This window comes from Pan paniscus, chromosome 23 (genome assembly GCF_029289425.2).
Source record: "Pan paniscus chromosome 23, NHGRI_mPanPan1-v2.0_pri, whole genome shotgun sequence".
NCBI classification, from domain to species: domain Eukaryota; kingdom Metazoa; phylum Chordata; class Mammalia; order Primates; family Hominidae; genus Pan; species Pan paniscus.
In genome coordinates, this window is record NC_085927.1 from 49,264,350 (window position 1) to 49,279,915 (window position 15,566).

At 54.9% G+C, this 15,566-nt stretch overlaps 1 protein-coding gene across 1 annotated transcript in view; it reads left to right on the forward strand.

Annotated features, from left to right (window-relative positions):
* Positions 1–14,748, forward strand: part of TAB1 (TGF-beta activated kinase 1 (MAP3K7) binding protein 1) — a 34,589-nt gene extending 19,841 nt beyond the window's left edge. The window contains exons 7-11 of the mRNA XM_003821612.6: positions 647–758; positions 2,784–2,928; positions 9,570–9,792; positions 10,888–11,050; positions 12,882–14,748. Of these exons, the coding sequence (XP_003821660.1) occupies positions 647–758; positions 2,784–2,928; positions 9,570–9,792; positions 10,888–11,050; positions 12,882–13,089 (851 nt within the window). The 3' untranslated portion in view covers positions 13,090–14,748. The remainder of the gene's footprint in view (positions 1–646; positions 759–2,783; positions 2,929–9,569; positions 9,793–10,887; positions 11,051–12,881) is intronic.
* Positions 14,749–15,566: the final 818 nt, after the last annotated feature.

Below are 15,566 nucleotides of genomic sequence, written 5' to 3' on the forward strand. Positions count from 1 at the left end.
CCATGGGCTCACCCTTCGCCTGCCTTTGGTGGTGGGGTAGAGAGGCGTGTGGTAGAGGGGCTGTGATCTTGGGCTCCCCAGCCAGCCTGCCTGGGGTTCATTCCCAGCACTGCCGCTTACTGGTTGGTGATTGGAACTTAAACTTAAGTTTTCTGTGCCTCAGATCCCCCGCTGTGTAATGAGGATAATAGTAACCTACCTCGGGATGCTAGGAGGATTCAGTTAGTGCATGTGAAATGCTTCCTGGAGTGCCTGGCACACAGAAGACACTTACTGTTATTGGTGGAGACTGAAAGAGGCCAAAGAAGTCCAGGGAGCCCAGCTGCTGCTGAGCTGCTCCTTCCCTTCCCAGTGAGCTCCAGGCAGATGTGGGGCACATGGGATGGGCAGGGAGACGGCAGGCAAGCTGCTCCGTGCCGGGTGGTGCCTGGAGGACGGGCTCTGAGTGAGGTGTGTCGTGATGGGCGTGGGGACTGAGGACACCAGGGACTTTGGGTCAGCTGCTCTCCCAGGCGCCCTGGTGTTGTCTTCATTTCCTATTCAGTGGGTCCTTATTGCCTTCTTCCCATGACTGTGTCTCTGTCCCCTTCTTTTTGTTCCTCTTTGTGAACAAGAAGCAGGATTGTTGCACTGTTTCCCTCCGTAGGCTTGGATGCTGGAAAGATCAAGCAGGTGGGGATCATCTGTGGGCAGGAGAGCACCCGGCGGATCGGGGATTACAAGGTTAAATATGGCTACACGGACATTGACCTTCTCAGGTAGGTGCCAGCCCAGCTGTCCCCTGTGCTTGAAAGAACAGAAGGTCCTAGGGAGGCCAAGATGGGAGGATTGATTGTGCTGGGAGGTCGAGGCTGCAGTGAGCCGTGATCATGCCACTGCACTCCAGCCTGGGCAACAGAGCAAGACCCTGTCTCAAAAAAAAAAAAAAGGTCCAGAAGGCCTGGGGCAGACGCAGACTGTAGGCCCCAGTGACAGACGTGCAGTCAAAGTAGTTCAGAGCCCAGGCAAACTCTTTCTTCCTCCCAGAGAGGTTGGTTTGGGGCAGGTTAGGCCCAGCAGGCCAGGAGTTGGGTACTATAAAAACAAGGGGTGGAGTTGAGGAGCTGGGCCAAAGCTGAGGGCAGCAACTAGTGCCACAAGGGAGGCAGGCGAAGCCAGAGTTGGCATGGGATGGACAGACCAGGCCTGTTGGTCAGTGCTGCCCATGGCTGCAGCAGAGGTGTGAGATGAATTGTGTATTTCCCTCTGAGGACACCTCCTCTGGACATCACCCCAGCGCTCATGGCAGCAGAATGGGCAGTCATCATCACACGGCCAAGCCCGTGCAGAGCTCTGGATGTACCTTCTTTTATGCATTCCCTACTCAGGCCCCCTGAGGCAGTCACTGCCATCACCCCAGAGGCATTTTCATAAGAGGAAACTGAGGCATGGAGACATCAGGCAGCCCACCCTGGTCATGGGGTTTGAACACAGGCAGCCTGAATTTGAAATATGTGTCCTTAACCTTCGGGTAACCTGTATGTGAAGTGTTGGTTGGGGAGATAGGCGCGTCCACTTGCCTGATGCCAATCATGGCATTTAATGTCATGGCCAAGGCTGTTCCCAAAGCCAGAGTTCCCATCAACAGAGGCCTCATGGCCTAGAAAGTGCATGTTAGAACTCCTTGCCCTCACGCGATCTAGGCAACTGAGTGTCGAATATTTGTCCCTAATTTGTGGGGTCCTGTTTCCTTTATTGGAAAGGACATCCATAGTTTAAAACACTTCAGACAGTGCTGGGGTCTATACAGGGAAAGGAAGCCTTCCTACACCACACTCTAGGACTCGCTGCCTCCCCAGAGGCTGCTAGTTTCTTGTGTATCCTGTTCCAAAATCTGGCCACATGCACATAGACACACACGGTGTCTCTGTGTGTGTGTGTGTGTGTGTGTGTGTGTGTGTCATGGGGGCCAAGGAGCCTGCATCCTTTTTGGAACACCCAGGTGCTGGTGTGTCCTGCCCCTCCCAGGTGCTGGTGTGTCCTGCTCCTCCCTCTTTTCTTTTTTTTTAAACCCTAAGGTGTAATTGGCATATGCAAAGCTGTGCCTATTTCATGCATACAACTTGATGAGTTTGGAGATATGTTTACACACCCCTCACTGCTATCATGAAAGGTGCTCATCTCTTCATTCTGCTCACCTGCAGTTAGGATGGCGTCATTCTGTGTAATAACAGCTCCCAGGACCCAGCCCTGGCTGACGGATCCTCAGGAAGTTCTTAGACTCCGCTCTTCTGGATGGTGTTGCCAGCACCTCCTCATGTACTTACCTCCATGTGCACACACATGTGTTGGCATGTAATGACTCTGACCCCAGTCACTAAAGGATCCCTGTACACATGGAGAGTATCTGGGGTCTCAGCCATCTGTTTTGGAAAAGCCCAAATAATAGCAAGAGGCTTGGGCTCCCAGGGATAACCCCTCCCTCTTGCTGTCCCACACCCTGCCCTGCCACCACCGGACCCTGTGAACAGGATGTATGGAACAGGCCAGAATCGGGCATTCAACCTTTGCCATCCTGACCTCAGCTGCCTGCCAGTTTTTATGGCCTTCCAAGCTTTATTTTAGCAGCTGCTGTAAGACGATGGGTCTATTTTTCTGACCTTCTCTTTCTCTCTTTTCTTTTCCTCTTGTCAGGTTGTGTGTTTTATTTTACATTCTGGGCATAGATTCCTCCCCTCAGCAGAATCAGCATCCACCTGGGGGCTGTTCCAAGCAAAGCTCTTCCTTCCACTCTCTCCCCATAGCGCTGCCAAGTCCAAACCAATCATCGCAGAGCCAGAAATCCATGGGGCACAGCCGCTGGATGGGGTGACGGGCTTCTTGGTGCTGATGTCGGAGGGGTTGTACAAGGCCCTAGAGGCAGCCCATGGGCCTGGGCAGGCCAACCAGGTGAGTTGGGCCCAGCCACGCCCATGGCTGGAGAGCGTGGCTGGCCTGCATGGTGATGTGCTCACCCTGCCTTCTAGCACTGTGATTCTCGGAGGCCGTCACCAGACATCTCTGGGTTCAAAGCTGGGGGAAGGAGAATCCCAGAGCTCTGAAAACACCCATCCCACCCAAAAACTTGACTCATTTTAGGCTTGAAGCAGTGTCAGTCCTCAGGGCCTGAGCAAGGTCTGAAGGGAAGAGGGGGAGATGGATGTGAATTGCTATGGGCACGGCATTACTCTGGGACGGCCAGGAAGGAGCCAGGGCCAGGAGGAGAGCACAGAAAGAGATGTGGCCTGCTGCACAGAGCTGTGGCTGCAGAGTCCTCCCCACACCCATCACTTCCTGCCAAGGGCCTGACGGCTTTACTGCCCTCCCTGAGTGGCAGACAATTTATAGTTTGCTTCTCATTTCTTTTTTTTTTTTTGAGACAGAGTCTCCCTCTGTCACGCAGGCTAGAGTACAGTGGCATGATCTCGGCTCACTGCAATCTCCGCCTCCCGGGTTCAAGCAGTTCTCTGCCTCAGCCTCTCAAGTAGCTGGGATTACAGGTGTCTGCCACCACGCCCAGCTAATTTTTGTATTTTTAGTAGAGACAGGGTTTCACCAGGCTGGTCTCGAACTCCTGACCTTGTGATCCACCCACCTCAGCCTCCCAAAGTGCTGGGATTACAGGCGTGAGCCACCGTGCCCAGCAGTTCACTTCTCATTTCTACAGTGAGGATGGTAACATCTGCCTTTGTGAGATCGCAGTGAGGTTAGGCGTGGTAAACACAGGCCCTCAGCCGAGAGTTGCTTATTTTTCTTATACCTTGGAGTCACCAAAGTGTGACTTCAAGACAGTCACGTTAGGGATGGTCTCAAAGGAAAACTGTCTTTCCCCGACCCCCTTGGATTGCTGACTGGCTAAGATAAGTTCAGTTTGTGTTCCTCCTCCTTTCTGTGATTCTTGTAGGAAGATAACCTTTTCTGCTTTGACTTTTTTTTTTCAATTTTTTAAGACTCACTGTGTCACCCAGACTGGAGTGCAGTGGCGTGATCACGGCTCACTGCACCCTCAACCTTCTGGGTTCAACCGATCCTCCAGCCTTAGCCTCCTGAGTAGCTGGAACTATAGGTGTGTGCCACCACACCTGGCTAATTTTGGTTGTTTTCTTTGTTTTGTTTTTTTGGTAGAGACAGGGTCTCACTGTATCGCCCAGGTTAATCTCAAACTCCTGGTCTCAAGTGATCTTCCTACCTTGGCCTCCCAAGATGCTGGGATTGTAGGCATGAGCCACTGTGCCCAGCCTGCTTTGTCCTTTTTTTTTTTTTTTTTTCTTTTTCATTTTTATTTTTATTGATCATTCTTGGGTGTTTCTCACAGAGGGGGATTTGGCAGGGTCATAGGACAATAGTGGAGGGAAGGTCAGCAGATAAACAAGTGAACAAAGGTCTCTGGTTTTCCTAGGCAGAGGACCCTGAGGCCTTCTGCAGTGTTTGTGTCCCTGGGTACTTGAGATTAGGGAGTGGTGATGACTCTTAACGAGCATGCTGCCTTCAAGCATCTGTTTAACAAAGCACATCTTGCACCGCCCTTAATCCATTTAACCCTGAGTGGACACAGCACATGTTTCAGAGAGCACAGGGTTGGGGGGTAAGGTCACAGATCAACAGGATCCCAAGGCAGAAGAATTTTTCTTAGTACAGAACAAAATGAAAAGTCTCCCATGTCTACTTCTTTCCACACAGACACGGCAACCATCCGATTTCTCAATCTTTTCCCCACCTTTCCCCGCTTTCTATTCCACAAAACCACCATTGTCATCATGGCCCGTTCTCAATGAGCTGCTGGGCACACCTCCCAGACGGGGTGGTGGCTGGGCAGAGGGGCTCCTCACTTCCCAGTAGGGGCGGCCGTGCAGAGGCACCCCTCACCTCCTGGACGGGGCGGCTGGCCGGGCGGGGGGCTGACCCCCACCACCTCCCTCCCGGACGGGGCGGCTGGCCGGGCGGGGGGCTGACCACCCCACCTCCCTCCCGGACGGGGTGGCTGGCCGGGCAGAGGGGCTCCTCACTTCCCAGTAGGGGCGGCTGGGCAGAGGCGCCCCTCACCTCCCGGACGGGGTGGCTGGCCAGGAGGGGGGCTGACCCCCCGACCTCCCTCCCAGACGGAGCGGCTGGCTGGGCAGAGGGGCTCCTCACTTCCCAGTAGGCGTGGCTGGGCAGAGGCTCCCCTCACCTCCCGGACGGGGCGGCTGGCCGGGCCGGGGGCTGACCCCTCCACCTCCCTCCCGGATGGGGCGGCTGGCCTGGCGGGGGGCTGACCCCCCCCACCTCCCTCCCGGATGGGGCGGCTGGCCTGGCGGGGGCTGACCCCCACCTCCCTCCCGGACGGGGCGGCTGCCGAGCGGAGACGCTCCTCACTTCCCAGACGGGGTGGCTGCCGGGCGGAGGGGCTCGTCACTTCTCAGATGGGGCTGCTGCCAGGCGGAGGGGCTCCTCACTTCTCAGACAGGGCGGTTGCCGGGCGGAGGGTCTCCTCCCTTCTCAGATGGGGCGGCTGGGCAGAGACGCTCCTCACCTCCCAGACGGGGTCGCGGCCGGGCAGAGGCGCTCCTCACATCCCAGACGGGGCGGCGGGGCAAAGGCGCTCCCCACATCTCAGACGATGGGCGGCCGGGCAGAGACGCTCCTCACTTCCTAGATTGGATGGCGGCCGGGAAGAGGCGCTTCTCACTTCCTAGATGGGATGGCGGCCGGGCAGAGACGCTCCTCACTTTCCAGACTGGGCAGCCAGGCAGAGGGGCTCCTCACATCCCAGACGATGGGCGGCCAGGCAGAGACGCTCCTCACTTCCTAGACGGGGTGGCGGCCGGGCAGAGGCTGCACTCTGGGCACTTTGGGAGGCCAAGGCAGGCGACTGGGAGGTGGAGGTTGTAGCGAGCCGAGATCACGCAACTGCACTGCAGCCTGGGCACCATTGAGCACTGAGTGAACCAGACACCATCTGCAATCCTGGCACCTCTGGAGGCCGAGGCTGGCGGATCACTCGCGGTTAGGAGCTGGAGACCAGCCCGGCCAACATAGCGAAACCCCGTCTCCACCAAAAAAATACGAAAACCAGTCAGGTGTGGCGGCGCGCACCTGCAATCGCAGGCACTCTGCAGGCTGAGGCAGGAGAATCAGGCAGGGAGGTTGCAGTGAGCCAAGATGGCAGCAGTACAGTCCAGCTTCGGCTGGGCATCAGAGGGAGACCGTGGAAAGAGAGGGAGAGGGAGACCGTGGGGAGGGGGAGAGGTAGACCGTGGGGAGGGGGAGAGGGAGACCGTGGGGAGAGGGAGAGGGAGACGGAGACCGTGGGGAGAGGGAGACCGTTGAGCCTCTGTATCGCTTTGTCCTTTTTAATTAAAAATCATGTATTGGCCGGGCACACTGGCTCATGCCTGTAATCCCAGGACTTTGGGAAGCCGAGGCAGGCGGATCACTTGAGGTCAGGAGTTCGAGACCAGCCTGGCCAACATGGTGAAGCCCCGCCTCTACTAAAAATACAAAAATTAGCCGGGTGTGGTGGCAGGCGCCTGTAATCCCAGCTACTCGGGAGGCTGAGGCAGGAGAATCGCTTGAACCCGGGAGGCGGAGGTTGCAGTGAGCCAAGATCGCGCCACTGCACTCCAGCCTGAGCAACAGAGCAAGACTCTGTCTCAATCAATCAATCAATATCATGAGGAAAAAGTCTTCTTTAAAATTTGAAAATTAATTTTTATTTCAGTAGCTTTTGAGGTACCAGTATTTTTTTGTTATAGGGATGAATTATGTAGTGGTGAATTCTGAGATTTTAGTAAACCAGTTATTCAAGTAGTGTACATTGTAACTAATGTATAGTGTTTTATCCCTAGCACCCCTGCCATCCTCCCGCCTTGAGTCTCTAAAGTTCCATTATATCACTCTGTATGCCTGTGCATTCCCATCATTTAGCTCCCACTTACGAGTGAGAACATAGTTTGTGGTTTTCCACTCCTGTGTTACTTAGAATAATGGCCTTCATCTCCATCCAAGTTGCTGCGAAAGACATTCATTCTTTCCTTTTACTGGCTGAGTAGTATTCCATAGTTTATAGATACATTTTCTTTATCTGCTCATTAGTCAGTGGCCACTTAGGCTGGTTCCACATCTTTGCAATTGTGAATTGTGCTGCTATAAACATACGTGTGCAAGTATCTTTTTCATATAATGACTTATTTTCCTTTAGGTAGATGCCCAGATTGCTGGATTGAATGGAGATCTACTTCGAAAAAGTCTCAAGTGCCTAACTATCCCCTGTTCCCTGTGTTCTGATTTCTTTTTTTTTTTTTTTTTTTTTGAGATGGAGTCTTGCTCTGTTGGCCAAGCTGGAGTGCAGTGGTGCAATCTCGGCTCACTGTAACCTCCACCTCCCGGGTTCAAGTCATTCTTCTGCCTCAGCTTCCTGAGTAGCTGGGACTACAGGCATGTGCCACCACCACACCTGGCTAATTTTTGTATTTTTAGTAGAGATGGGGTTTTGCCTTTTTGGCCAGGCTTATCTTGAACTCGTAACCTCAGATGATCCACCTGCCTTGGCCTCCCAAAGTTCTGGGATTATAGACATGAGCCACTGTGCCCAGCCTGTGTTCTGATTTCTTTACCTGTTATATAAGCTTACCATTCCTTCCAGTAGCCTTATAACATAGAGGGACAGGGGCTTATTTCCAGGTAGAGTAGGGAATTTGGGGTCCATGGAGTTCAGGTTCTTGCCAGAGGTGACGTTGCTGCTTAGTGTTGAAACTGAGCCCACCAGGACCAGGTGCAGGTCATTTCCTATTACCTGTCCCTGCCCTCCTGCCCCGCCCAAAAGAAACTTTACGATGGTGAGAAAGTGATACATATTCAGTGGGAACTGTGCTCCGATACCCCTACAACCATTCTGTTTTTCACTGTCAAAACAGTACTCAATAAATTACATGAGATTCGGCTGGGCGTGGTGGCTCACGCCTGTAATCCCAGCACTTTGGGAGGCTGAGGCGGGAAGATCACTTTAGGTCAGGAGTTTGAGACCAGCCTGGCCAACATGGTGAAACCCCATCTCTACTAAAAATACAACAACAAAAAAAATTATCTGGTGCATAGTGACGCATGCCTGTAATCCCAGCTACTCCGGAGGCTGAGGCGGGAGAATTCTTGAACCTGGGAGACGGAACTTGCAGTGAGCTGAGATCACACCACTGCACTCCAGCCTGGTCAACACAGTGAGACTCTGTCTCAAAAAAAAAAAAATTACATGGGATTCAACATTTTCTTATATAATAATGAAAATAGGCTTTGTGCTAGATGATTTTGCCCAGCCGTAGGCTAATAGAAGTGTTCTGAGCACATTTAAGGTAGGCTAGGCTAAGTGATGATGTTCAGTAGGTTAGGTGCATTAAATGCTTTTTCTTTTCTTTTTTTTTTTTTTGAGATGGAGTCTCGCTCTGTCACCCAGGCTGGAGTGCAGTGGCTCGATCTTGGCTTACTGCAAGCTCCGCCTCCCGGGTTCACGCCATTCTGCCTCAGCCTCCCGAGTAGCTGGGACTACAGGCACCCGCCACCACGCCCGGCTAATTTTTTGTATTTTTAGTAGAGATGGGGTTTCACCGTATTAGCCAGGATGGTCTCGATCTCCTGACCTCATGATCTGCCTGCCTCAGAATCCCAAAGTGCTGAGATTACAGGTGTGAGCCACCACGCCCGGCCAAATGCTTTTTCAACTTAGGATATTTTCTTTTTTTTTTTTTTTTTTTTTTTTTTTTTTCGAGACAGAGTCTTGCCCTGTTGGCCAGGCTGGTCTCGGCTCCCTGCAACCTCCGTCTCCTGGGCTCAAGCAATTCTCCTGCCTCAGCCTCTCAAGTTGCTGGGATTACAGGCGTGTGCCACCATGCCCAGCTAATTTTTGTATTTCTAAGTAGAGACGGGGTTTCACCATGTTGGCCAAGCTGGTCTCGATCTGCTGACCTCTGGCAGTCCTCCCACCTAGGCCTCCCAAAGTGCTGGGATTACAGGCGCAAGCCACTGTGCCCGGTCAACTTATGATATTTTCAACTTACAGTGGGTTTGTCAGGACATAGTCCCATCCTAAATTGAAGAACATCTGTATACTAGACAGGGACTTCTCTGAGGTCAGGGACCCTGTTTTCATTCCGTATCCCCAGTTCCTGACAAAATCCTAGCATGTATAACATCGCCTACAACAAGTTTGTTCCAGGAAAGAGTGTTTCATAATAATGACACTTGCTACTAGGCTTTTTAGTGGCTGGCAGAGTGCTCTCACACCACTGTTAGTTAATACTCGTATTCACCCAGTCAAATGGATGTTCTCCCCATCCTAGAGGTGTGCACCCAACAATCAGAGCAATCACAAGAGCACACACTTCCTAATGAGAAAGTTCCAGAAGGATTATCCTGAATACCTTGAAAGGCTCAGATTGCAAACTTGGCTGGCAGGCATTTCCTTCACCTGCTGGGCTGTTGACCACTGAATCTCCTGATTTTAGGCTCCAAGATTATGGCCCATGCCCCCCCAGGCCGCACCTCATTCCTTACCAGGTTCTTCCTACCCCCTCCCCCAGGAGATTGCTGCGATGATTGACACTGAGTTTGCCAAGCAGACCTCCCTGGACGCAGTGGCCCAGGCCGTCGTGGACCGGGTGAAGCGCATCCACAGCGACACCTTCGCCAGCGGTGGGGAGCGTGCCAGGTTCTGCCCCCGGCACGAGGACATGACCCTGCTAGTGAGGAACTTTGGCTACCCGCTGGGCGAAATGAGCCAGCCCACACCGAGCCCAGCCCCAGGTACATGTGCTGTGCAGACAGGCAGTGCCTGGGGATGCCATCTGGGGGCCAGAGGTGGGTGCAGAGCCCCCGAGGCTGCTTGAAACGGAGATGGAGTCAGGAGGCCTGGCTCTGAGTGGCTCTAATTCAGGTTCTCTGATTTTTAGCCTCTCTGAGCTGAGTGTTGATTTTTGCTCTTTTGTCTGTAAAATGAGGTTAATACCACCTGCCCCGGCAACCTCCCAGAACCTGAGTGCCCCAGCAAGCAATTCACAGAGCCCTGAAGCCACATAATAGAGATGATGGCCACCACTGATTGAGTGCCTCCCTTGTGCCAGGCACACAGCCTGCCTTATTCCCTTCAGTCCTCATGGGCAACCCTAAAGACAGGTGGTACCCCTGTTTTCCAGAGGGGGAAACTGAGGCTGAAGAATGAAGGGACCTGGAAGAGATTAGGCATGTGGACAGATGGTCAGGCCCCAAGGCCTGTCTGTCCCTGGGCTGCACTGGAGCAGGGCAGGGAGAAGGACGTTTTGCTTTCTACCTATGTCATTCTTCAACCAAGTTCTCAGGAAAAGAGGTGGCTGCTCTTTCCCGTGCTCCCCCCAGTGCTGCTCAGCACTAAGACCTTCGGTTCCTGAGGGCTGCATTTCTTTTTCTTTGCTTTAAACAAGCAAATCTTAGATAAAGCTCAGGCATCCACAGACAGATTTGTTCTCCCATGGACACCAGGGTTATTGGAGTTTCTCTGGCCTGTTTTTATTGCAACCATATTTTTATTGGGTCAGCCTCAACTGGGAGCAAACTTATCCTCTGGATTAAAGCATCCATGGGAAGCCAGGCAGTAACCCTTTCCTTGAGGCAACTCAAGCACCAGCAGGATTTACTGCTACAAGGAGTTCTCAGCCTGGCCTGGAAGAGTCTCTGACAAGGGACACTCCTCCTGAGCTGTCCCAAGGGGCAGGGGGCCCCACTGGGCTTGGGGAGCCAGGCATGGCCGCCACCCACACTCAGCCCTCAGGCACCACCCCATCAGGCCATGGAGCAGCTTTGCCCCTGCTACCCTGGGTTTCTCCTCAGCTGCTGCCTGAGGCCCCCACTCTCTTCCTCCCAAAGCTGCAGGAGGACGAGTGTACCCTGTGTCTGTGCCATACTCCAGCGCCCAGAGCACCAGCAAGACCAGCGTGACCCTCTCCCTTGTCATGCCCTCCCAGGGCCAGATGGTCAACGGGGCTCACAGTGCTTCCACCCTGGATGAAGCCACCCCCACCCTCACCAAGTAAGTCCCTTCCCCACTGAGCCACCCCCAGCCCTGTCACCCCCGTGTGTGTCCTGTGGCACCAGGACAGAAATGGCCATGGGGCCAAGTCTTGTGGATGAGATGCCCTGGGGTCTGGAATTCCCCAGCTCCGTGCCTGGTGAGGGAGGTCTCCCTAGAAACTGAGGCAGGTGCGGTTTTTGGTCAGGTGGCTGATGGTCCCAGCCTACTTCTCGTATTTTCTTGTGGGCCCATCTGCTGGTTTCATTCAGTGGAAGGTTTTCTTTCATTCCTCACCTCGGTGTGATGTGGGGTGGCTTCCTGTGGTGTCCTTGCTTGGGGACATTGTCTGGCCTGTACTGGCTTGTCAGAGCCCATGCTTTCTGGCTAATGTGCTTGATTTTAGCTTTGAAGTGAGTTCTCTGGTTTTGGGGCAGGGGGCGAGGTAGAGGCAACAGCCTGAGGGGGATGCGGCCAGGCCCCCTCCAGCCGCAGACCTGCCTGACAGGTCTGGAGTACACCCCACCCCCTTCACTTCCGTAGAATGTGCACTCCCCACACCAGGGGACCCAGATCTGGTTTCCACATTCCAGCCCTGCATGGAATGATAGAGATGCCACACCCAGCCCACTCTGAGGATGGAGTGCGCAGGATGTGGCCAATTAGAAAGGCTCTGGAGGGGGGTGGGCGGCCTGCATGCCTCTGCCCCATCAGGGGGCCTTCCTTTCCCTCTGCCTCTGGGTTGTGGATGCTGCGACTGCTGCCACGGGGCTAGAAAGGCCTGCCAGGCCGAGCAAGCTCCTTGGGCATCCTGAGTGCAGTAGGGGTGGCCTCTCCAGCACCCCTGCCGGACTGCCTGGAGGAGTCCTCCAGCTGTGTCCACAAAGCAGAGTGTGAGCGCTGTGGCCCTAGACAAGGCAGGACAACCCACTCTCCTCCCCTGCCTGTGTTCCTCACTCCTTTCAGCGTCTGAGCCATAGTTGGTCCCACCATGGGCTGGCCCTGTGCTGGTGCTGGGCAGCGCTAACAGGCAGTTCCAGCTGTGATAGAAGGTGGGTGCCTGTCCCCACCCAGCTGATGAGAAGAGATTGAAGGGGAGGGGGGCGAAGGAAGGTTTTCTAGAAGAAGACACCTTGCCCGCCCTGCTGAGTAGGGCCTGGGTTGGGACGGGTTTAGAGAGATGGTAATGGACAGTCGGTGGTTCAGCTTCACCCGAGGAACTTCCTGTGATGACGGGAGTGCTCGCGTGGGTGCTGTCCTGTCACGGCGTCTCTAGCCACTTGTGGCTATTAGACGCTTGAACTGAGTGTTCCATTTTCTTTCCTTTTTTTTGAGATGGAGTTTCACTCTTGTTGCCCAGGCTGGAGTGCAATGGCAAAATCTTGGCCCACTGCAACCTCTGCCTCCCAGGTTCAACCAATTCTCCTGCCTCAACCTCCCGAGCAGCTGGGATTACAGGCACACGCCACCATGCCTGGGTAAATTTTTTTTGTATTTTTAGTAGAGATGGGGTTTCACCGTGTTGGCCAGGCTGACCTCGAACTCCTGACCTCAGGTGATCCACCTGCCTTGGCCGCCCAAAGTGCTGGGATTACAGGCATGAGCCACCGCGCCCAGCCCCATTTTCTTTACCTTTAGTTCATTTAAGTAGCCACATGCATATGGTGCTTTAAAATTTGACTTTTTATCTGTTCCTAAGATCATCTGTCTGGGCCAGCTCCTGTGGTCGCCTCTGCCAGAAAGGCCTGTGGCCCAAGAGGCTGGTAGAGGCAGGGGCCATTCTATCCCCACTCTGCCCCAGGCCCCTTGACCCGGCTGCTTCTGATTGACTCCCTCCCCTGTTGTCCTGCAGCCAAAGCCCGACCTTAACCCTGCAGTCCACCAACACGCACACGCAGAGCAGCAGCTCCAGCTCTGACGGAGGCCTCTTCCGCTCCCGGCCCGCCCACTCGCTCCCGCCTGGCGAGGACGGTCGTGTTGAGCCCTACGTGGACTTTGCTGAGTTTTACCGCCTCTGGAGCGTGGACCATGGTGAGCAGAGCGTGGTGACAGCACCGTAGGGCAGCCGGAGAATGCAGCCCAAGCAGGGCCTGGCATGGGGCAGGACAGGGTCCAGCCTTTTCCTAACATCTGCCTGTGCCACAACGGCCAGCAGGTGCCCCGTCCTCTGCCCACAGCAGACTCTGTCCCATGGCTCTCCGGGCAGTAGAGTGTGTGAGTGCAGACTGGACCTGTGGTTCATACCTTGTCACCACCCGGGAAGCTGAAGGCCACTTCCTCCCAGATGGCCTCAGCCAGGACCATCGCCCTTTCTCAGAGCAGAGGGCCAGGTATAGAAACCGCAGTGGGCCTGCAAGCCGCCCGAGCCTCCCCAGCAGCCTCCTACAGAGCAGGAAGAGGCGCCCTGTGAACCCTGAGTGTCGCAGGCCCAGCAGACCCTGCTGTCCCAAGCCCACCCCTCCTCCCACCATCACCTCCCTCACCTCGGGACAGTAGCCCTCCACTTCTCCAGCCTCTCAGCCCTGTGCTCCTGCATCCAGAGTGGAACCCAGGCTGGTGTCCGCATCTGTCCCTGGGCCCCACCCCTGGACCTGCCTGGGTTGTGTCATCTGTTGTAAACGTTCAGGAGGACCAGGGCAGCATCTGGGGCCTGGGATGGCCACAGAAGGGGCAGGCCAGGTGGAAAGGAGCCAGGGGGAAGTGGTCTAAGAGACCTGGAACTGCCAGAGGATGGCGGCCTGGGCTTCCCCAGAGCCAGGCGTGCGGGAGAGGTGAGGACTGGCCCTGGCGGGCTGAGGCAGGGGCCGCTCTCGTCAGGCCTGAGCCAGGGTGAGCTGGTGCCTGCCTCGCATTTACCTTCTGGTGCTGTGAAGACCATAGGCTGGCAGGCAGCTGAGATGAACTGTCTTTACCACTGATGAGGGGCCTCTGCCGGCTGAGGGTAGCAAGCAGGGGTTGTGAGTCAGGCTGGGGGACTTGTTTGAAAGAAAGAAGAGTGGAAAATGGTTCCAGGAGGGAAGAGGTTCTTTGAGACACAGTACCCTGGGAGGCATAGGAGAAGGGTCGGGCCAGCCCAGCCCAGGGCCTGAGTTAGACTATTTCCCACATGTTCTCTGCCTTCAGTGGGGAGGGGGTGCCACCAGGGCTGTCGGCCAGGATTGCCACTCCTGTTTCAGAGGAAGCAGGCCGAGAGACTTGCACCTTGGCCAAGCCACACAATCAGTGGGGCAGCCAGAGCTCAGACCTGAGCCATTTTGTCAGTATCCAGGACCCTCCGGATTCTCCACGCCCTCCCCATCTCCCAGTCTCCCTGCCCCCCATGCCCCAGACCGGCCCACCAGGGACTAGCCGCTGTCGCACAGCCTCTGGGGTGCTTGGTCTCTGCAAAGTCAAAGGCCTGACAGCTCTGTGGCCTGGGAATCCATTTTCCTGCGGCAGAGCAGGGCCTGGTGTGGAACCAGGGAGCTGTGGAAGCCACAGCAGAAATGGAAGAAAAACAGGTCTCAGCCCAGGGTCCTCGCTCACTCCCTCACCCCCCACTTTGAAGCCATCTCTGTTCTGCAGGTGAGAGGATTTAAAGTCAGTCACAAAGGCTTGGGAACAAAAGGAATTCTCTTCCAAGAATGCCTCTGTGGTGCTGTTTGGTCTCTAGAAACAGGGTCACTTTTTTAATGTAGTAAAGAAGTAATAAATGGTGGCATTACACATTGTGATATTAATAGCGCTGTTGCTCATGTTTCCTGTAACTCGCAGTGGCCCTGGGAAGTGGACGCCTCCCCTCTTCACTGCCCTGGAGGTTCAAGAACTCAGCTCGCCAGGCTGCTAAGTGGCAGGGCTGGGATTTGAACCCAGGCCTTCTGGCTGCATTCCATGCTGCCGCCCCCACAGCCCCGGGGAAACATGGCTTGCCTGTTACCTCCCGGGCCCACTCTCGGACCCAGATGTGTTCATGCACATCTGAAGGGGGTGACAGTTTTCTCTGCTGCAGGCCAAGCCCTCTGGCCCATGGCCAGTGGCAGGGTTGTGGTGCCAACTCCACTCTGCTGAGAGTGAGCCTAGGGTCTTGGTGTGTGAGTGGTGCTATGGCCACCCGGTGCTCAGGTCACCAGGGCGGAGGCCTTGCCCTCTTGCCAGCTAGTTTGCTTTACTGGGTTTTGCTTTGGGGAAGGATCTTCTATAAATACCAGTCCATAGAGCACTTCATCCTGCTTTCTGGGACTTAAGAACTCATCCCTCTAAGAAGAGCCTCTGCAACAGAAACCGAAACAGTGCATCTGCTTAGGAACAAAGCCACTCTCTGTCTGGTGTGGTCAGAGGGTCCCGGATGTCCCCCCCTCCACTCTGCTGGGCAGGGGCTGTGCCTGCGGAGCTTCCTTCCAGGATCTGTCCTTCTCAGCTTCCCCAGCCGAGCCGCCAGGGGTCCTGAGGACCACCATGGCCCCTGAACACTCCTGGAGCTTTGGTGTCAGCCCTGCCACCCAAGAGAGAGAGACAGACATGGTGAGTAACTGAGGCACAGACAGGTTCAGGCACAGTC